This window comes from Montipora foliosa, chromosome 8 (genome assembly GCF_036669935.1).
Source record: "Montipora foliosa isolate CH-2021 chromosome 8, ASM3666993v2, whole genome shotgun sequence".
NCBI lineage: Eukaryota > Metazoa > Cnidaria > Anthozoa > Scleractinia > Acroporidae > Montipora > Montipora foliosa.
In genome coordinates this window covers 3,304,493-3,326,992 of record NC_090876.1, presented here as the reverse complement: position 1 = coordinate 3,326,992, position 22,500 = coordinate 3,304,493, and the positions used below count along the sequence as shown (strand labels likewise).

The following is a 22,500-nucleotide window of genomic DNA, read 5'->3' as shown; positions in this document are numbered from 1 at the left end:
TCCTCCAAACTCTGCTTTTAGAGAGGGCCTTCTAACACCTTCTAACGTAACTGATTTCTTTATCAAAAGCTAATGATAAGCACAATCACGAAACTAGATTATCATACTCTGGAAAGTTTTACATCAGAACCTCGAGACTAAATCAAAATCAGAGGTCTTTTGCGAGTTTCAGAGCTAAACAATGGAATTCCTTTTCACTTCAGACCCGTAAACTTCCCAAACATGCTTTTAAAAAACAAATTAAACAGATTTTATTTTCCATAATTAAAGCATCTATCTTGATTAGACTATTACCTACTAAAACAGTGGATAGTGTTGAACGCGCGCGCTGATTGGCTACTCAAACTCCGGATATCCTTTGTTAGTATATACTAAAACAGTGAATGAAGGGGTAGTTTCTAAAGAAACCGTGGTGCTGCGTCGGTGGGGAAGTAGTATACAAAAATTTGGTTTTATCAACGGAGTTGATTATGTAAATTGGCCACCGTACAGAGATTCTAAAAGCTGACGTTTCGAGCGTTAGCCCTTCGTCAGAGCGAATTACATGGCAACGTAAAAAATAGGAATATATTAGTTAAATGAAAAGCGGTCGTTAATACCGTGAGGATTAAGGGTGCCGATTTGGAAGATGAATTTTTGTTCTAGATTTTTGCGGCTTTCCGTTGTACCTAGATGTAGGGAAAGGCCGCAGATAGCCATGTGTTTTTTGGAGTGGTTAGGGAGATTAAAATGACGAGCGACTGGCTTAGATGCATCTTTGCCATTCTTCTCAACATCGCGAAGGTGTTCGCGGAATCGGTCACCTAGTCGTCTACCTGTTTCGCCAATGTATAATTTATTGCATAACGTACAGGTTATGCAATAAATGACATTTGCGGAGGTTGCCTACGTTTTTGTCGCGACAAAAACGTAGGCAACTTTTTAGTTAGAAGCGCGCTCAAAACTAACGAGCAACCCGGCACACTTTCAAATGCGCGCGCTCACGATGCAAAACTTGTCTTTTCATTGTTAACACTAGCAAGATATCGGGACCTAAGCGATCTGTTAAGATCACCGATCGTTTCACATGTACCTCCGCAAATGTCATTTATTGCATAACCTGTACGTTATGCAATAAATTATACATTGGCGAGACATGTAGACGACTAGGTGACCGATTCCGCGAGCACCTTCGCGATGTTGAGAAGAATGACAAAGATGCATCTAAGCCAGTCGCTCGTCATTTTAATCTCCCTAACCACTCCAAAAACACATGGCTATCTGCGGCCTTTCCCTACATCTAGGTACGACGGAAAGCCGCAAGAATCTAGAACAAAAATTCATCTTCCAAATCGGCACCCTTAATCCTCACGGTATTAACGAACGCTTTTCATTTAACTAATATATTCCTATTTTTCACGTTGCCATGTTACCACCAATAGCGTAGCTCCTACTCTACTATAAAAACTACACGTAACCCATAATCCCTCGATTCGCTCTGACGAAGGGCTAACGCTCGAAACGTCACCTTTTAGAATCTCTGTACGGTGGCCAATTTACATTATCAACTCCGTTGATAAAACCAAATTTTCGTATACTAAAACAGTGGATAGCGTTGAATTCGCGCGCTGATTGGCTCGTCAAACTCCGAATATCCTGTGCTATTTATCTCCGAGCAACTCGGGAAAAAATGGCGTCCCGATTTGCATCCGTGACAAGTGAAGAGACCATCCAAATTAGTTTTTTGTGCTGTATATTATCTCACTGTTTTAGTATATACTAAAACAACTATTCACCTCAATGTCGGTGGCTAGTGGTGGATATTTACCGAGCGGCGCGGTAAATATGCACCACTAGCCACCTCCACTTCGGTGAATAGTTGTTCAGGTTAAACTCGCTGCCATTGTACTTCATTGATTTGTTCACCTAGTTTCTCCATTTTATTTATGTAACTGCGAAGTTGTTGACACCCGCGTACTAATATATGCATTGCTATCTTGCAGCCTTCAATTTACTTTCCAAGTTCATTAATTTTTCTTTGACATCTTGTAAACAGTAATTTAGTTAATGCTTAACTGACTGCTCTAACCTTAGGCCGGCCGCCTCGACTAGGGTTGGCTTTTTGCGGGCGGAGCTGCTTTGTATAATTTGAAGTGTGAAATACTTCTTAAAAAAATAAATAAACCCTAATGCTAGTGTGGGAGGCAGTGGTTAGGGCGCTTGCCTTGAGATCCGGAGATCCCGGGTTCAAGACCCCCTCTGACCACTCGTTGAATTCGTTCCCGGTCAATTTCCCAGCTGCACTTGTAAATAGCCAACTGGGTCGCCTCCGGCCAGATTGGATTCTTAACAGTTGTTGTTATTATTCTGTTCCGTCGTTTCATTGGCCCTGAAAAGCCCTTATGGGGAGCGGTCAATTAAGTATGTATTATGTATGTGCGTGCACCTTTGGAAAGAAGCGCGCCAAACAGTTATCCCAGGGTGAGGTGGAGGCAGTGGCAGAGTGCTTTAGGAGTAAGGACTGAGGAAATAGCGGAGTATTTTCTCTGTGCTATACTTTGAAATTCAAGAGTAGTGATATTTCAAATCTGTACAAACGAAAGACATCAGAGCCAAGTGTTTTGTCCCTCCCACATTCGGAGAATGATAATATTAGAAACCTGCTCTTGATAATTTGAATGTGTCATTCAGGTCCATTTTGTCATCACACCTGAAGTAATTCAATTTCTTCCTTTGTTTTTGAAGGTGATGTTATGAAAGACTTCCTATCGTACATAGAGTCCAACGCGGAAACAAAAGCAAAGATTGCTTCACTTAGGATAGAGGTGGAGAGTTTCGCCAGAAGATTTCCAATGCCAGGATTTGACGAGCGCTGAAGTGAACATGGTACAACTACAACATATTGATTATTGTTTAGGAACAAAGGGGAAAAGACTTTTAATTCTCATTCAATTGTAGACAAAGACAAAGGATGTTCTTTTCTTATGAGGGAATCACCAATTCCTTTTATCGCGCGTGCACGTGCTGGCGGCCACCGGTCATGCTGCAAGTGTTCCGTCACAATCCAAACCCACTGCCCTGCACTGCCACAAGGAAGGCCTTTAGTAATCATAATTCAACTCTTTGGATTATAAGCCGCGAACACGTGCACTACTTGAAGACGTCAAATGATCTTTAAACATATCAAATCAATCGATGGTTTTTATTGAGTATCATCTTAAAGTCTCTCGGGAACGAAGTACAATCCTAGGCAAATAAATTTGTTCACGTAAGGAATTTTCGTGCCATTATCCAAAGCAAACTATGTTACTCGAGGACTTGTACCATTGATCAACCTTTCCCCTTCATATTCAATGTTGAATGTCCAAAAGTTCATGTCGTTGAGTGTCATCAGCTTAGTTCGAGTCAACGTTGATTAGATGGAAGGGGAGGGAAAAGGTACGAGGTGGTCAGGAAAGAGAGACATATGCAGGGGTGTCCCACTGTAATTTGTCTAGGATCGTAGTTCGACCGGCATAAGTCGAAGAGTCCAATTCTCGACCCCGTGCCATCATGGTGGAAGACGAGTGATGTCGCTTTCAGCTGTTTTGGGCGGAAGTTAGTCGAAGCCAAAAATAGAATCAATATTGTTAGATAACAATACACGTGTAAATTTACATACATTACAAAAGTGTTCTAATAACACCCAAAGCATTCAGTTTCATGTTCTTTCCATATTTTTGCCTGCACACAGGCTCTCTGTGTGTTTTATTGTTGGGGAATTGGAGCCCCAAACCGATTTACTGCACGGAGAGCCTGTGTGCAGGATATCCATATTTTTGGATCAAAAACGTGAGATGTGAAAAGAGATGAAAGACAGCTACGGTATATAATTACACACTGGACATCTCTTTGGTGGCTTAGTATTTGGTGAAAGAGAAATGCCTGTCAAAATTCGTGCAGTTGGTTTCTTCACTTTTAACATATCACACCTAATACATCAGTTATGTAATGTACCGAAATCTCCATAGAATCGTGGGCATGACAAATGAAATAAAATATTATGCATTACTTTGCGAAGTAAGGAATTAATTCATTTAATAACCCTTCATATATTTTATAGGCTCAGATTTCTAGCAAAATTCGAGATAGCGAACTAAATGTTAGGGGAAAAAAAAAATCATAATTTATTCAATACCAGTATTATTAGACCGTCGACATGATATTTTGCAATGTTATCAAAGCTGTACTGAACCTTAGAAGGGGCTCGGATACAACCATAGTTAATAGAAAAGACTGGTTTGGAAGCTCGGCAAACATCAAAGGAGCAAACAAAGATGCCAAGATTTAGGTTGGAAAGTCCACGACCGTGCACAATCGTTTGTTTTGCGCTCATACACTATTCATAAATTACGTAACCAACACGTTTCTATTGGTTAGTTCCTCAATACGGAGTAAACAACCATTGTGTTTTGTGCACGGTCAAGGCCAAAAAAGAGAACAAAAACCTACAACAAAGAGAGTTGTCAGGTTTCATAACCATTCTCGTCTATTAACTATGATACAACACAACTCCTTAAGAGCTCTGAAAGTCGCAGAAATGACGATTTTCGAATACGAGGAACTTCGCTCTTGTTTTCTTAGTTGTTGGCAAACACGAATTGCCTTTAAGATTTTTTGTACGATGTCTTTGGCAATTCAGTTTGTAGTGAAAATTTTCCAAGTTCTAGCTATCTCAGGCCAAATGGTTCTTCAGTTTATGAATTTCATGACATAAACCGAATAAAATTTACTTGTCAATCAAACACAATGAAACTCTAAAATGCCGCAAAAATAAAAATAACAGGTGTATATTCGTATATTAGTGTTTAATAAAGTGATTATCTCAATAAAAAAATTGTCAAATTCTTAAATAAATAGTTATATATTGTAGGAGTTGCTGTCCTTTGAACACTTTTAGGTTGAGAAGTCCAAATGACACCAAATTAATGTGGCAATATTCAGGAGCTTGGCTCCCTCAATTTTAATTCGTTTGAAGGTATAGTTTAGGACTTGAAGGCCTAATTTTGTTGGCTGGCATTCAATTCCGTTTTATAAAATTTTCTTTGATTAAAAGAGAAAGAAAAATAGAAGCCCCAGTTGTTCGAAAGGTCAATGGTTTAATCCAGTAAATCAACTCACTCGTCTTGTGAGTATTTCAACTGGTTTCAGGGGCGCTTATCCCCTGGATTGAGGATTATCCATTGTTCCTATTAGGGAGTTTAAGCAAGCGACGTTTCTGAGTCGCGGACGGCAACCGGAAATGAACATTTCGAATGCCAGGGCCCGGTTGCTCAAAAGCCGATTAACACTAATCCCAGATTAAAAATTAACCACAGAGTTTATTTCTCGTCTCTCAAATGCTGTTCATCGCTGATATTCGGAAAAACTTTACATTAGAAGAAGTCACCCTTGAAAAGCAAAAATAAGCAAAAGAAACTTTCACCAAAAATTTGAAAACAAAAGTTTACGCTAATCCTGGATTAAGTTAATCGGCTTTCGAACAACCGGACCCAGGACCCAGATTTTTTAACCTAAGGGTGGTAGTGACAAGACAAATTTCCGGTTGCCGTCCACGGCTAATAAACGCACGTGCTTAAGCTCCCTTATTGTGACAACAAAGTCCCGAAAGCAAGTATGAGAAACAGTCTCACGCCAAACGGGTAACTGTTTGTAGCCATCTTTTCCAAGTTCTTGTAGATTGTGAAAACTTGCTCTGCAAACTTGTAATTTCAAGCTGGCTGCCCAAACAGTTGAACACGATTATTTCGAAAGTCTGCAACAACTATATTGCCTTCGGGCGTGAGTGCGAGGCCATGAGGATCATTCAGCTGCCCGTCCCCGTCCCCCTTAGTGCCAAACTTGGTAATGAAGCGGCCCTCACTAGAGAATACTTGAATGCGATGATTGTCTCTGTCGGCAACTATAATATTACCATCATGACCAACAGCCACCCCTGTGGGGCGCATCAACTCCCCGTCGTGACTCCCCTTGCGGCCAAAATTGAACATAAAACGGCCGCGCGGATCAAATACCTGGAAAGAAAGATGTCCATTTCTCAGACTAATAGAACGTTCACAGGCCAAGGTCGGCCCCAATAGACCAAATCGAATAACTAAATGTTGCGCATAATTCTCTTCTCCCGGGGTTAAGATTCTTTGGGTATTGTATATGCATTATGATGTAGCATTCACATTGAAATGATATGGAAATACCTGGAACAAAATGTTTTTATTCCCAAAGGGTTTGAATGGGCCATTTCAGAGTTGCTGTTTTACTCGGTTTCGAAGTGAGTCTTGGTGCTCAACTATTGTAAGGGAAATGAGTTTGATTTGCATAAGAATACGCAACTCATTTCCATTTGAATGGTTGTGCACCAGAACTCGCTTTGAAACTGAGGCATGCAGTAACTCGGAAATGGGCAATTGGGTACAGCGTTGAGTTCACAGATTTGGTCTGTTGGAACTGCCCTCAAGGTCTTAAGTCCGTACGGATAAAATCTTGGATAAAAGGCGCTTTCGCCCGGAACGACCTAGGGACGAGTGGAAGGCTACTGTACATTGTCAACTTCCCTATATGGGGGACTAAGTCGTCTTTTACTTTCCTCGTATTTACACTAAGAAAAACCCTCTCAGAACAACTCTCGTTTTCTTTACTCACGTAACACTCGAGTCTTTTCAATTCTTGTAATTATCAATATTTTCTATAAGCAACAAGTGTCTTGTTTCTTTTTCCCTCATATGCAAAAACTCTTGCCTATTCCTCTCTTGTCTCTCTTCCAACTTAATCCTGATTGTCATCAATTTTTTGATGAAGGAAGAAAGGTAACTTACATCTCCATACTCATAAATACTCTTTCTCTTTACGGTTACAGGGTCCCCGAATTTGGAATGATATTCCTCTCTCATTACGCAAATCTCTCAATCTTTCAAACTATAAACGTAAACTCGGAAATTATTTCCAGTCCTTGTAAACTATCATACAACTTTTCGTTTAACCATGAACCATAATTCCTCTCATAATGCCTCAGAACTCTTTCTCAGAAGACATAATAGTTAGCTTTAGGTTTAATTCTGTATCCTTAATTGTATATTTATTTATTTTATATTTATTTTTTTTCTGTTTGCCATCTGGTAGTTCGCCTGATCTCCTGTATGATCTTTGCCAAATAAGCCTCTGGCTTCGGAAATTAACTATGTAAACCTTAATCCGAGTTTTCATTCTTGAATTAAATAAAAATAAAATAACGCGCGTTGAAGCCTCCACTCACACTCACATTTCTTAAATAATGTACAATCAAACAGTGGCAAATGAAGTGTAGTCAAATTCGTCGATTTGAGTTACTCTAAAATCTGGATTCCGACTGCTACGTGTAATACACGTGCAATGCAATGCTTGTGGCTTAAACATTGAAGCTTCTACAGTTAGGAAATAACTAATTGTAAGGAAGATATTTTAACGTTTAAAATAGCTTTAACTCTGGACAAGATCTGACACTGAGCTAAGGGAGCAGGCATTTCTCGTCTTCCTTCGAAATAGAGGGGGGACCTGGGAACGACGTTGATCAATGCTAACCTGAATACGATGGCTGTGCATGTCCGACACAATAATGTGTCCTTGAGAATTGACCGCTACGTAACACGGGTAATTCAGCTCGCCATTGCCGTCACCAAAAGAACCAAACTTAAATGATTGACCTGTTGACCAAAGAGACAAAACATGATTTCAAACAAAAGGCGTGTCAGAGATCGTGACCATTTTAACCAAAGAAGGATCATTGGCGCGGCTTATCCTCTTGTCAAGTTGAATCAAAGCCTATAATTACCCTCGTTACTACGAAAGCCACCGATGTGTGGAATGGGCCCGAATTATTGAGTGACTGCCCCGCCCACTTCAGTTAAACATTTTGATGAAATTTCTTTCCTACGGTTTGAGCAGTAACCAGCTTTCGCCATCAAGGTGCACTGCAACAACCACAACATTCTTGAAAAGATACATTTTCAAAATCATGAATCCCGTGCAGGAAAGAGGCTGGTCCAGAGCAGAGAGGTTTGTCCAGCAAAGAGTCTTGAAGTACAACCATGGACTCGCTGTTACTTCGAGTGTAAGAAAGGTTTCCTGGCCTGAAAAGTAGCGTCGAACACAAAAATTTGAACTATTTACAAGCGAAAGTGGGCGGGGCAGTGACTAAGCAATTCAGGTCCATTCCACAGATCGGTTGTTTTCGAAATATGACACTATCGTCAACTAACGAGGAACCTGCATATCAAAGCAAATTATGAACCCTATGAATCCCATGATCTAGATGTTCATTCTCCTTATTATTTCCATATATTTCTTCCTTGGTTGGTCATGAGAATTTGGTGTTATATCAGGATCATACCTCTTAAGTGGAAAATGATTTTCATTCTCTTTTCATTCTCAGTCTACCTGGCAGTGTATTGAAATTGAGAAAGAAGGGGGTAGTTCCTAAAGAAATTGTGGTGCTGCGTCGGTGGGGAAGTAATACACAAAAATTTGGTTTTATCAACGGAGTTGATAATGTAAATTGACCACCGTACGTTGGTCCAAATTTTTGTGTATTGAAATTGAGAGGTGAATTAACATACTGATCAATCCTGGGGGTTTAAGGCAGATTGTACGAGAAGGTCGTGCGATGTTTTGTTTATAGCTATAGCATACTAAAAAAAATTACGATCAACCAATCAGAACGCAGTAACGGTGAGCTTTGTATATATCTCCTCCGACCCGTTCGTGTTTACTTCAGAAACGTTTGAAACTCTTCGGTCCAACGTCGGAAATCTTCCAAAGACTTCGGTTGAACCTTGAGACACCTTCTAAATTATGCGGGTCAACTTCGGAAATCTTCGGGAAAGTCCGGAAGTCTTCCGATGCTTTATGGTCGCCTTCCGAAGTCTGCTAATTTCGCAAAACTTCTCCTCTCGTCCAATCAGAATCCAGTAATTTTGTTGAGTGTGCTATAAGGAGTTGTATAAACCTCCCAGAGCAGAGTAAAGAACCACGTGTGACTCCGAGTTCGGGAATCGAACCCAGGACACGTTGGAGGAAGCCGAGTGGTCTTACCACTATAGCAACTACTGTCTCCCAACCTATTTTTTTAGTCGTATTGAATCTAGTTTAACAGTTACTTTGGTTCGAGAAACTTGACCCGGATCGGCAGATTATATCTACGTGTCCTACCTGTATCCAGAGAAATCACGTGAATACAACGATTAGCTGAATCCGCAACAATGATTCTTCTGTTGGCGTCGACTGCCAGTGTAGAAGCCTTTAGATCTGGGACCGAGAACTTGTGAAGAAACATTCCATCTCTGTCAAATATCTGAACGAGTAATACAAAAGGTTTTTAGTCATCATCAGCATCGTCTCAATAGCTCAATTTAGCCTGCAGAGCAGGTGTATTTGGGTAAAACGCAATGAACAACCCTTCGATTTACTCTATGGCGCCATCTATTCTTAGACGAAGAAACTGAAATAGCGCTTGGGCGAACTAAAAAATGTTTCAGGGGAGAGGTCGATGGGTTTGAAACAACAGACCATTTTACAGTTCTGCCCTCAGTTACCAGGCCTTTGAATACAAGGTGGGCTGGGACCTTTTCTTATGTAAATCATGTAGTAATGCTAACGAGTTTTTATTTACACAAAAAATGCAGCGAGGTTTGTATCAAAGCAAAGGTCAACACCAGCCTCCCTTTATTTCAAGGCCCGGTAACTGAGCACAGAACTGTAAAAAGGTCTATTTTCTCCTTGTTGCGCTTCCAATATGGCGGCCTTTCGACAAAAGTTTGTCGAAAACCACTTTCAACGAGCCTTAAGCAAAAACACCTGCTCTGCAGGCTAAGCTGCATTCACTTCCTGCCCCTCAATCCTAGTTTCCCTAGATATTACAAAAGAGATACAACTGGGTGGGCCTTGGGATCCAGAGAAGACAACCAGCAGTTCAAGTTACCAATAGACCCGGAAACAGTGCAAAAAGAAACGATTGTTATCTAGTTCCCAGAGGCCGGTTCCTGAAAGGTTTAGTAACTCTATTCCAGGGATAAATGTGCTTTATTCCAGGGAATACCTTTATTCCCGGAATAAGTTCAGTTCTGTTAAAACAGTTAAAACAGAACATTTATCCCTGAAATAACTGTTACACCTGGTATAATTTATTCCTCCTTCCAAGAACCGCCCCCCATGATATTAAGAGTCTAGTGGAGCTTGTTCGCAAAGTAAGGGGGCTTAAAATGACATTCTTTTTGCAGGCGAATTCCGTGTACCTGTATTCTGCTTCCAAGTCTTTCACACACAACGATGCGCCCATCAGGATCCACCCCCACCCCGGTGGGGCACTGGAACTGTCCGCTGCCTTCCCCTTTGCGTCCAAACTGGAACATGAAGCCTCCGTTTTGATTGAAAACCTGCACTCTATGGTTATGACAATCTGTGATGATTATATGACCTTCGTCGTCAACAGCCACGCCGAATATGCCATTAAACTCGCCTATTTCGGTCCCCTTCTTTCCGAATTTCAAGTACGCTTCTCCACTGGTGAGAACATTCACTTTGAAAGGGCTTCCTTGAATGTGCTTATCTCGCACCGTCACTGAAACCTGAACACAGCAACAAAATTTTTTAATAAAATAGTTAGGATAGTACGCGCACTCCCATTGGTCAATAGCTGTGTTAAGATGAGAGTATGGAACACGGCTGTGACATCACACGAATTTTGATTGGTTATGTGTTGTCAGACGCACGTTTTGATTGGCTGGTTGGAAATGTGAGCGCGTATCAAGAAAATCTGTTTCAATCACAAAGTAAAGAAAGACTAGCATTTTCCTTCATTTCTCGAATTATCTTTGAGAACTATTTTATAAAAGCAATAGAGGACTTTTTTCCGTGTTTCCATAGCCTCATCTAAACACGCGGGAGAGTTGGGAGAATTCGAGACAGTTATGCAAACCCTCGACTGCGTCTCAGGTTTGCATAACTGTCTCGAATTTTGCCAACTTCCCCGAGTGTTTAGATGAGGCTATGGAAACAGGAAAACGTCTTCCATTGCTTAAGTAGTCGTAACGCAGTCTGTTTCTCTTGTTGTCCGTAGTTTCTCAAGAGAGACCGCAAGGGATGAAAAGCGAGACAACCAAGGTTTAACATCGACAACGATTAATTATTCCTTTATAAGATTGATTTAACCTATAGCGAAGTGTGAGGTTTTTTTTTAAAGAAAATTATTTCGCAATCATTATGCCCAGTTATGCCGTTTCGATTTGGTGCTAGATCACGTTACTGAATCCATGTGGCACCCGGAGAAATAGAATGCTTGGGAAAAAAAGAGGGAATCTCTGCTACCCAAAATGTGTTTAAAATGTCGATTTTTTAAAATTAGCTGCAACATATTTTCAAACATTTTCAGAGAAGTTTATACCTACCTTATGCATACCAGCAGTAGATGGACTGTATGTTACACCATATGAACCGTTCTTGTGGTCTTCGACCTAAGGGATGCAAACCAGAGAGAGAATCTGAGAGAGAGGCGTGAGACGAAAGACAAGAAAATCTTGCTTTCGTATTTAACATGCTAACGCTGATGATTAAATTAACAACTAGAACGCATGTTTAGCAAAGAACATTTTCACTGAACTATCGGGTACCATCCAACCCTCTTTCATAGCCCCCCCTCCCCCACTTCTTGGTGAACAATGACTCCACCTATCTCCCCCGAGCGAAATTGCATTATCGTTTCTTCAGACACTCATCACACTTCACAATAACAACTGACTGACATTTGCGTTAAAATTAATTGCCGTATCGCGCATCGCATTTGCGGAACTATAAAAAACTCTTGGTTTCGTTTATGGCTACAATGTAAAGACTGATACAAAGAGAAAAAGCAAGACACGTTCAACAACGGAAGCTCATGACAAGAAACGAAGAGTTAGCCGGAAAACCAAGTCTAGTAAAATGTTAAGATATTCCAAATTGCTTTTAAATTATTGGTAGGTCTGTTTTTCAGCCGTAATGACCATAATTTCGCGGTTTGGTGGTACAAATAACGCTTTAAGGAAAATCAGCCAACAGTGGTTAAGAATGGCCTCCTCTTTTGTTGGTCATGAACTCTGTCAAGTGTCTTTGTTACCCAAGCGTTTAAGTAAAACAACATCAATTGAAATCAAATGAGAGAGCAGTTTTCTATGGAGTGTCGACAGTATTAGCATTTCAACATTGCTACTTCGCTTTGATGATTGGCCAATGTACTCGTACTTTTTCCCGTGCTTAGCGGCGCCGACTGCACGTATTTTCGTTGCTTTGTGATTGGCTCATTTCATAGTCTGGGTAGACTGTGATTGGTCAATTTAATCATTCCAGTTTGAAATTGCGGCACTTCATTGAAAACTGCTCTCATAACGTAGCAAGGTGCAGTGATAGACAATAGCTACTGTGCGGGTGCTGTGCGCTATCAACAGACGTTCTTCGTTGGCCAGAATGCGAGTTAAGATTGCTTTACTCGCCGATCACGATGTGTTTCGAGGTTTAGACTCCTGCGCACACATTAATTTAGCTCGTTGCGTGAGCCGTAGAACCAAAAATTGCGCAACGAGCGAAACAATGTCTGCGTAAGAGATTATTGTGCCATGGGTAAGAACGTCTGTATTGTGAAACACAAAACATACAAACTCGAGAAACAACGCCTTGAGGACGAACATCACGAACAAATTCAACGATAAAATTGATTATTTTTTTCGCATAAATCATCAAATTGCATGCCATTTTAATCTGAAATGAAATGCTAACATTTTGTGAGTTGTAGCGCGAGAGAGCGTGTGATGAAGAGGAGCCTGGGTAGGAGCCAAGTGGTCTTACTTCGGCAGGCACTGTTCTCCCGTCAGACGTATACACATCAACCAACACATCCTCACCACCGCCAGAGCACTGGGCACCACTGTGATCACTAAATATATCACAAGAAGATAAAACATGACTGACAATTTTCAGTTGAATGTGTGGAGTAATTTACTAGCTGTCTTTGGCTTGAACTATACAAGCATTTTCCAAGCTTAGCTAATCAGAAACAAAGTAATCTGCAACAGTAACTCCGCACCGAACGCTTTCCTGTGCTCTGATTGGTTAGTCTTTGTCTTTATCTGTTGTGATAAGTTCTTCATTTAACGTCTTTGAGCCAAAACAATCTCGGTATTCTGACCAATCACAACAGACATAAAATATTCAAAATTCGAAGCAATCGTTCACGATTCGCGTGTTAGCGTATTTGGTTTTCCTTCTCACTGGTTCAAAAAATGGCGGGACAATTTTAACCCAAAGAATTACTCGGCTTTTTCTTTCTTGTAATAGGACATTGTTTTCGTGTTTGTACAAAAGCCCTTGGGTTTGTCACTAGGTTCTCACTCGCTGAATTTGCCTCGGTTTATCCCGTCATGTAAGACCATTGGCCAATAAAATGTACCGGTTTTAATCCGTTCAATTCGGAATCTATTCAGGAATATATGTTCTTCCTGAAATTTCAAGTCTAAGTCTTTGTTTACTCCTTTGTTGAAGAATGTTGTACATAATTAGTAGAGCTGCCGTTTCTTTGTAAAGGTTAACGTACGTTAGAAACCGATCCTTACCGAGTGACGACTGTGAATTTAGATTTTCTTCCTTTAGTAGCGCATTTCATATCATCTGCTACAGTGCACATTGCTGGAAACGCATTGCTAGTTTTTATCTGTCCTAAGTTCTCCAGAGCCTTTAGCACCTCATCCTGATTGGCCGAGAAGTAGATAATGTCATTTTCCTCGGGATCGCCCTGGAACTTGGCGGTGATGAGTTCGTTTAGTCGGTCACAAAGCTGCTTCTTAATGACGAGAATTTCCACGGAATTCCCGTGCCTCAGGACTTCCTCTGTAAACGAGAAAAGGAACGAAGGGTATTGCTATCTACTAACCTGGTCTAACAATAGTGGAGACAAATTGATCAGGGTCTATAATGTATAAACGTAACCTTTCCTTGTACGTCTATAATGGCTGGTTTGGTTTTCACTATCGACTCAGGCACAAGCAAGATCCGCGGCGTTTCTATCATTCGTACTTAACAAACATATAAAAAGTAATATTTCAGAAACGAGTGGGAGTGTTTCACCGGGGTTTCCAAAAATGAGGAAACTGATGAACGTGGAATGTTAAATTCAGGAACGATTTTGAATTGCACTATAAACTTAAGTGTTAACAGCAAAAAAGAAGAAGCAATAAAGTTTTGTTCAGGTTCTGTGTTGTTTTTTTAACAGAGTTCCAAACACACCTATCAAATTCCTTCTCATTCTTTCGTGTATGCAAGAACTGTCCAATCAAACGCGACCAATAAATTGCGAAATGCGATTAATGTCAGGGTGGCTTAGTGGCTTAGTGGTTATCTATCGGGCCTCCCACCACTGCGAGCCGGGGTTCAATTCTGGCCTCGGCCAGCATGTGGGCTGTTTCAGTCGATCTCAACTGACTCGAGGGTTTTCCTCCCTCATCAAAATCGACTCACAGCTAATTAACATCTAGCTGTGGTGCTGTGCTCCGACATCAAACATGGACTGTATAGCGGCAGCCAGAGGCGCCTTTGTATGCTTTCAGCCCGATGTCGTGAGCCGCGCCCTTCGCAATTCAGTCCTCGACTGCAAGTAAGGGTGATTAGCACTAGCACTAGTAATATTTAATTAAAAGAGATGACACCTCTGGGATCCTTGTAGTGAACAGATAAAAATATGTTTAATTAGCTCCCTGTGGGTCAGTAAATCATGGATGACCAACTCACCTGTAAAGTTGCAGGTTGCAGTAAGACGTTTCAGCTCGTTTTCCAATCTTTCTTGTTGCAGTCCCAACACTTTGGATTTTCTTTGCACCATATTTTCGACCTCAGACATCATTCCCTTTTCTCGGTCTTGCAATGCTTTCAAAATTCGCGGAAAACATTTCTGAATTTCAGACTTTGCCACCTCTGCTCGAGCTTCAAGGCGACATGTCACCTCTTCAACGTCTTTAGTGGATTGCGTGACAACAGGGACTTTCCTCTTGAGTTTGTCTGCGAGTTGCGCGATGGTCTGTGTCTGTTTATCAATTGTATCAGTAAGCTGAGTGTATTTATGGCGTTCTGTTGAATGTGAGGTCATTGTACATTCTCGGCAGATGGCTTTCTCGCAGCTTTCACAGAAATACCTTTCATAAAGGGGAAGGTAAAGAACCTTATATTACGAGGGTAACACGTGACAGTGAACTACAGTTAACGATAAACTTGTGACCCTCGGTGCGCACCTTTTACCCCCCCCCCCCCCCTACCTCCGTCAATGCTCCGTTTTACAGGTATTCAAAGCTACAGCTACATGGATCAGAGGAAAGTCTCAACAGGCGTCGATCGGATGAGACGGATATCAAAATGGCGACCTCCAGCTCGGAACGCCGCGCACTAACCGACCGAGCTATAGCCTGCGAACGCAGACGTATTTCCGGCGGTCGTTTCTCTGCCGGAAATACGTCTGCGTTCGCAGGCTAACCGAGCTACGCCTATCTCAAAAATTTGATAGAACAGATTCAAATAAGCATATCGTTCAGCTTAAACCATCTTAAAAACAGTTCCAAGGAAAAACTGTTATGAAAGGACTGTGAAAAGAATCCATGAAATTTTTCTTTTACTGGCGAAAAGGAGATGTCCTTTCCTCACAGAAAGGTAAAAGGTAAAGTAACTTTATTTAACGTCGGTAGTTCCTTCAGCTACGAGGCTGGTATCAATGGAAGCCGACGGTGCGCCCTTTACCCCCTCCCTCTGTCAGTGCTCCGTTTTACGGGTATTTAAAGCTATAGCTACACGGATCAGAGGAAAGTCGAAACAGACGTTTAAGTAACCGAGGATCGAACCGGGGAATTCTCGCTCCGAAAGAATTGGCGAAGTCTCTAAAGAGAAAACTCACTTTAACATCAAAACCTGTTATCACAAATAATAGGTAAACAGCCGCTCTCTTTCACAAAACAAAGAACTTTTTTTCACATATTTATTGGGTTTGTAACAGGTAAATCATGGAATATAATCTTGGTCTGGTTGTACCTTAGCTTTTCCTGTGCGTGCTCCATGCAGAAGATTGGTCGATGAAGCAAATCTTCAGGGCGTGGACTGGATTTGAGTTCATCTATAGATACCACCTGGAAGAAGATATGATAGCGAGGTAAAGCTACTATTAAATACGTCACGTAAACTAAGACTTGCGCAAACGAAAGTGTTTCGCAATTACTTCATCTTGTTCACGTTGAACATCTAGACCAAGTATTCAAACGAGGTTCCCAGAGCTCTTTCGCAGAGGGGAGGGCGCTCTCACCTCTGTGAAAAAGCCCTGTGACTTGATTGGTAAGCTTCAAGTAAAGTAATAGACTGACGATTCGCTGTTGTATACTCACTCTGTAGTTAAAACCTTAAATTTCACAATGTTGCTTTGAAGACGATGACAAGGAAATGTTCTAAAATGCACGATTATCTATGCCGATTTAGCCAATAATATTCTTGGTTTGTAGCAGTCTGATTGTGCGTAAGTGACAATTGATTGGCAGGTCAGGACGGACACCAGATTAAAGAATGTCAAAACCAGAACTTACTCTGTGTGTCTTGGTAAGCCTCAGTCTCATGTGGGCATTCCTGCAGTCATGGCAGAGAAAATCCATGCATTCAATGCACCGCGCAGCCGCAGGAAGTTTGTCTTCACAACTGCTGCACATGATTGGATTTTTGTCATGCGCGCGCACTGCTGCAACATCCATCATGGTGGTTACCACAAAATTTGGCGGGAAAGCGCCCACACCTCGCTCCTTTGGTAAAAAATAATAATAATAATAACAGCGAGTCATGAAATTATTTAAACTTCGTAGAGGCAGTGTTTTTTCGGCCGTCGAGTGTGGTACTGGTTAGCGCTTTGACTCGCAATCTGTGACCTCACTAAAGAGTTTCGAAAGGCACTCGAAATAACCCCTGGGTTCAAATCATTTACGATTTCTACTCGCAAAGTGAAGTTTCCACACGGTTAAACCCTTTCATTCCCAATATCAAAACGTTGATTCTCCTAAAGTACTATAGATTTCTTTGTTGAGTAGTCATGAGAAAACTAATGTTATTTCAGCGTCACACTTGTTAAGCTGATAATTATCTTCATTCTCAATACCTGTCTGACTTACATTTCAATTAAATGGTGAGGAGAATTTACATGCTAATCCCTCCCGGGAGTCAAAGGGTTGAGTGACATTGAGACATATTTCCCAATTAGTCCAATCCAACCAAGGAAGCATCGAAATATGCAGGAATTACGACGGAATCCACCAGAAGTTCGAGTAACAAGTGGACAAAAACCCAGTACACTTCACTCAGTGATTTGTTCACTTTTTCAACCAATCAGAAGTGACACCAAAACCAATCGTGGCTCGCGCGTGCACAATTTCCCGCGCTTTGTGTCAGCTACAGGAGCTACCGGATTGTCTCCGTCCTTTTTGATTGGCCGAAGTAATAACTTTGGTTTGGGTTTTACGACGCTCGATTGAAACTCGCTCTATACAACGTATTACAAACTTCAAAACGTCAAAAACAACTGTTGAACTTCGTAAGAAACACTTTAAAAAGTACTGGTGAAATGAAACTGATGATTAAATTTCAAATGTGTTTTTGCATAATTTCTCCGAACTTTGACATTTAATTTTTCTCGTTCCTATGGAAAATAGTTTTCGGTGTTATTTCAGGCAATTATTTTTATCTTAAGCTTTAAGAAAATGTTAAAAGGACTGTAAAATACTTAAAATTATTCTGGTACCAGATTTTTGTCCACTAAAAACTGAAATTGCTCGATTTTCTGTTGGATTTCGTCTGTTGTTGTGAAGCACTCGGATATTTTCCGAGTCATGATTCTTGAGCCACAAACAGCTGATACTTTTTTTACAAAACGTACTTTAAGAATCACATCTGTCCTGCAAGCCGGGCAAGTGAGGGTACTTGACCTTGGAACTACCAGATTTTCCAAACATCTCTTGCAAAAGGTGTGTAGACAAGGAAGAAGGCGAGGGTTAATGAACATCTCATGACACAAAGGACAAAATAAATTAACTGAACTTCCAGTGGCAAATACTGGATTGTCCATCATCATCGGATGCATGTCATGGGTGTCATCTCGAACCGACGCCATCTTCTGCTCCTAAAAGATCAAGAAAAATAAATATAGTGACTAGAATTTCTGTTCATTCAGTATATTTTACGTCAAACGTGACCGAACGTTGAAACAATTTACCGAACGAAATATTTCCGGCGAGTGTAAGAGAACTTAGAAAATGTAAATGAGTGCAAAGAAAACTGAGCTTCGTTTTAAAGGGTAATTCTTGTTCTGAATCGATTGCAGAGGCGTGTCGCCGTTTAATAAATCTACGACTAACCACGCCAAGAAATTTTCAACAACAACAACAACACAAATTTGAATCCAATGTAGAGGCGCGTCGCCGTCTACGGCTCGCCACACTAAGAAAGTTTCAGGTGACTTAAATTTACATTTGAAAAACAGTTCTCACCGAGATGTTTTGGCTTTTCGCTACGCTTTGGACTTGTACAGACATTTCGCGAATCGCAGAACTGTGCTGGTTACTACAGATCGAGCAAATTGATGGCGCACTGTGTAAATGTAAGATACTTCAATATCCAACGAAACAACATTATGAAAATTAACAAGTTTTCAAGGCGTCACCCTTGTCACCGACTACGAACCCCACTGTGAAGAATGATTAGGAAATTCGACTTAACAGCGACAAAATTCTAGGGCTAAAACTAAAACTCATAAAGACAGAGAGAATCTTCCTCAAAAATACAGCGGCAGGTCAGTCATGTAATTTTCGAAAGATGACACTATGTTTCAATTTTTTATGTCGTGGTATCAACAAGCCAATCATATAGCTTAGAATATTTGGGTCATCAATTCTGTGTTGATTATATTGATTACTTACGTTGGAAAAGAAAAAAATCGTCCGCAAAGAATGGAAGTTATTGCCTACGGTCGTATTTAAATTCAAATCGAAGTCTAAATGGAAATAATCGTGGCAATGTCCCCTGTCGGAGCAATTAAGCTTTGGAGCAGCTGTAGGGTTAAATGAAACGAAAATCAGTAAGAATTCTTATCTTCTTCTCCGGAAAACAAAAATGTGGAAAAGAAACCCAAATGTCAACTCAAGCAGTGTTGAAGACAAAATGAGACCATCGTCAACCATTAGATAACAAGCTGACAAATTACGGGAAATTAATGGTGAATTTTGATAAATTAATTAAAAGCGCAATTTCATATGAACTCAAGAGAGCAAATAAGAAGTTGTTTCCATCGTCTCTTCAAGTTCAGTTGGCAGCCAAGATGACTATTATATTTTTTATAGCTGCGTAGCTCGCATTGAATTAATCCGTCTGATGCATTAATCAGTCGCGTTTATGATCTGCTAAATTGCCGACATTTGTTGCCCCCGCAGAGTTTTGGCCCAGAGACCAAAACCCGAGGAGGAAACCGAGAAGCCCCCGCGTAAAAGAGGAAAATATGTTAATTGATAGGTATTGCATAGTGGGAAAGCAATCTCGATTTGCTCAACCGAGCGCGCAAGGTGGTATCGGTATTGTTCACCGAGTTCGTGAAGTGTTCTGGGTAACTTGAGTCACGAGGCAGAATCGATATCGAAGTGCGGATCGATTGAAGGTGCGTAATTTTCTAATATTTACAGCAATTCCCTTTACTTTGAAATCAGAGATTATAGTATCTGATAGAAAATCATATTGCTTGGGTTAGAAATCGATTTTTCAGGCACAAATCCGACAACATTTTCAAACAATCTTCGATCATATTTACAGTTATATTCATAGATAATACTAATCAGTGATCCGAATATAATAACCAAGTTTTGTTCCTATTTTATGGTATTTCAAGGTACCGTGGAAAGAACCACATGGATCAAAAAGATGACGACGAAATGTTGCCTTTTAGTTAATGTTCCTGTTTTACTGTAATATTTTCAAGTTTATTTTCCATAATCGTGTAAATTGATTTTCAATTGATAGCGCATCAAATAAAAAATGATGGAAATTGAAAATAAACGCTGTTTATTGTTGCCCATCCTTTCCTTGCATCTTTCACTTTCATTTACCTACTGCTAATTACATGTAAAATAATATGAAGACATCACAATGTGCAGCATATATTAATTGGAAAACACCTCAACTGCCATCCATATTATCTTAGGCCGGGGCAGATGTGGTGAAAACTATTACTAGTATATTAACAAAGAGTCCCTTTCCATTTATCAAACGACAGTAAATTTGAAGTCAAATGTTGGCATCGCGTACCACGTATCTCCTTGCACATTTCCTTCTTTCTACCGCACAATAGAAGTTTCCTAACGGCAATGGACCTCAGGCATTTCTGGTGCTGCAGTTTGGCATTACTACAAATGCATGGTCACAAATTGGGCTCATCTCTGCCCTTTCCCCAAATCCGGGCTTGGGTTTCAACAGGAATTTACACTATTTGGAAGGCTTTTTTTATGATTTTTGATGGTCATGTAGCCTCCAGATACTTGCCTCAATGAACTATTGTAAAAACCTAGTTTTTTCGGCGTGAACACTGGGAACAAACTTATTCGCGCGGGTGGGGGAGGCTTCGATATTTTTAGCTGATCTTTTATCTATCCATGTGATACTAGAAAATAAGTCACAGCTTGAGGTTACTTCTTAGAATAAAATACTAGATGTTTAACTTTAGATATATTAGAACAATTAAGGGTCTATTCCAAATGGCGAGATAATATTTTTTCGGATTTAAAAACAAAAGACATTTTTAAATATTTGTTTTTCAGAGACTGTAGTGATTGATCAATTAGAAAAATTAGCGTTAAAACTATTTATTTTAACGTACACATATTATCACGAGCCAAAGTGCGAGATCATTGGCACGTTTGGGTTTCCATTATTCACAGAAAATATTTTTTTTTATCAATTTTCTCTTCGACGTGGCCTTGTTCCCCTCTAAAATCTTTTCTCAGGAAAGGAAACCATTTATTCTATAGAGATGGCTCAAGTTCTCTTTGGTTGAATACGACTAACGTTAATTATGACTATAACAAAAGAGAATTGCATCACCAAGTATAACTTAGAAATTACAAGGCATTCCCTCCTCTGAATGTACATATTATCGTATTACCTCATAAGTTACCGAGTAAACGTGTCGCTGGAAGTAGCAGTGTCCATCGTTTGTTCTCCAACATATTATTTCCTCCTCAAAGTAAGTCATGATCCTTTGATTTATCGCATGTAAACTTGATCTCAAGAGGATGCGAACTTTCTTGTAACATCTTCACAGTACTGACCTTCGAATTCTCTCAGTTCCAAAACATTATCTCGGTGAATTTCGCCGATTATCGCATTAACCGAGCTTCGACTGCTGCGTCACTTGTAAAGTAAAATGTATTTTTTGAAACGATACCAACCAAATGAAAATAATCGGCTATAAATGAACTTAATAAAAAAGCAAGAATTGAGGAAAGTTTCCGATTCTTTTTGCCTTTGTTATGAATTCATTATTTTCTGTCGGTTTAGATTGTTATCAAATTTTATCAAACCACGTTAAAATATGAGAGGGGCTTAATTGCAAAAATATATCTAATCTTATATGCTAACTTACGAAAGTATATGGCTTCATAAAACACTGAGATTTTGGTCGATGAAAAATTAATAAACGGTCGCACTTTATTTCAAGTCAAGGAGTTTAGACATCTTTTCCTCTGGCTGTCGTGAAAGAGTGAAAGAGTTTCATAATATTTCCTTTACTCATGACTTAACACAAAAGAGACTACCTCTACTAGACAAAGTAAATACGAATTGTTCAATGGAGAAAACAAATATTCCCGCGTTAATTCATCAATCGGAAAAAATCACTTTTGCGAGAAAATCTCCAGCCAATTCATAATTATTAATAATTGTAATAAATTTATAGGTCATATCCACACTCCACTCCCTTCTGCAGGTGAATACATTTGCGCTCACTCTAAAAGAAATTCAGTTGAAAAGAGCATAAACTATGAAAAACAATGCTAGCCATTTGCTAAAGCATATGGTATCTCGACTCGAGACGACTCCGCGTGCAGTTTCAGCCTTTTTCGCGGTCTATGACGGCGAGGACAGAATTGAACAGAATTGCCAAAGAAATGTCGTTAAACGAGGGCCTTCTTAGTCCCTTTTGGACGTTAACTTTAAGAGGAAGAAGTCCTTTGTTTGTGGCGAGAGTATCGTTTGAAAGTCTGGCCTGAAATTAGTATGGGTAATCGAATGGTGACGAGTGAAATTTGGGAATAATTTCACGCGCGTTTTGTCCAAAATCAAATAATTTCCCGAGCCTTTAAGGGAGGGAAATTATTTGAATTTGGACGAAACGCAAATGAAATTATTCCCTTATTTCACGAGTATACCATTTGATTA

The 22,500-nt window shown here is 40.2% G+C and overlaps 2 protein-coding genes across 3 annotated transcripts in view; one reads left to right on the top strand and one right to left on the bottom strand.

Moving 5' to 3' along the window:
• Window positions 1-4,890, top strand: part of LOC138012769 (serine hydroxymethyltransferase, mitochondrial-like) — a 22,782-nt gene extending 17,892 nt beyond the window's left edge. The window contains exon 16 of the mRNA XM_068859659.1: window positions 2,725-4,890. Within this exon, the coding sequence (XP_068715760.1) occupies window positions 2,725-2,855 (131 nt within the window). The 3' untranslated portion in view covers window positions 2,856-4,890. The remainder of the gene's footprint in view (window positions 1-2,724) is intronic.
• LOC138012768 (tripartite motif-containing protein 2-like) overlaps window positions 4,129-22,500 on the bottom strand; it is a 29,110-nt gene continuing 10,738 nt past the window's right edge. The window contains exons 5-15 of one of the 2 annotated variants that reach the window (XM_068859657.1): window positions 17,960-18,202; window positions 16,626-16,835; window positions 16,084-16,178; window positions 14,800-15,200; window positions 13,629-13,902; window positions 12,796-12,952; window positions 11,433-11,498; window positions 10,281-10,613; window positions 9,199-9,340; window positions 7,573-7,694; window positions 4,129-6,032 (exon numbers count right to left, since the gene is read on the bottom strand). In XM_068859657.1, coding sequence (XP_068715758.1) covers window positions 5,730-6,032; window positions 7,573-7,694; window positions 9,199-9,340; window positions 10,281-10,613; window positions 11,433-11,498; window positions 12,796-12,952; window positions 13,629-13,902; window positions 14,800-15,200; window positions 16,084-16,178; window positions 16,626-16,835; window positions 17,960-18,202 — 2,346 coding nt within the window. In that variant the 3' untranslated portion in view covers window positions 4,129-5,729. The remainder of the gene's footprint in view (window positions 6,033-7,572; window positions 7,695-9,198; window positions 9,341-10,280; window positions 10,614-11,432; window positions 11,499-12,795; window positions 12,953-13,628; window positions 13,903-14,799; window positions 15,201-16,083; window positions 16,179-16,625; window positions 16,836-17,959; window positions 18,203-22,500) is intronic. The other variant, XM_068859658.1, reaches the window with a different exon arrangement.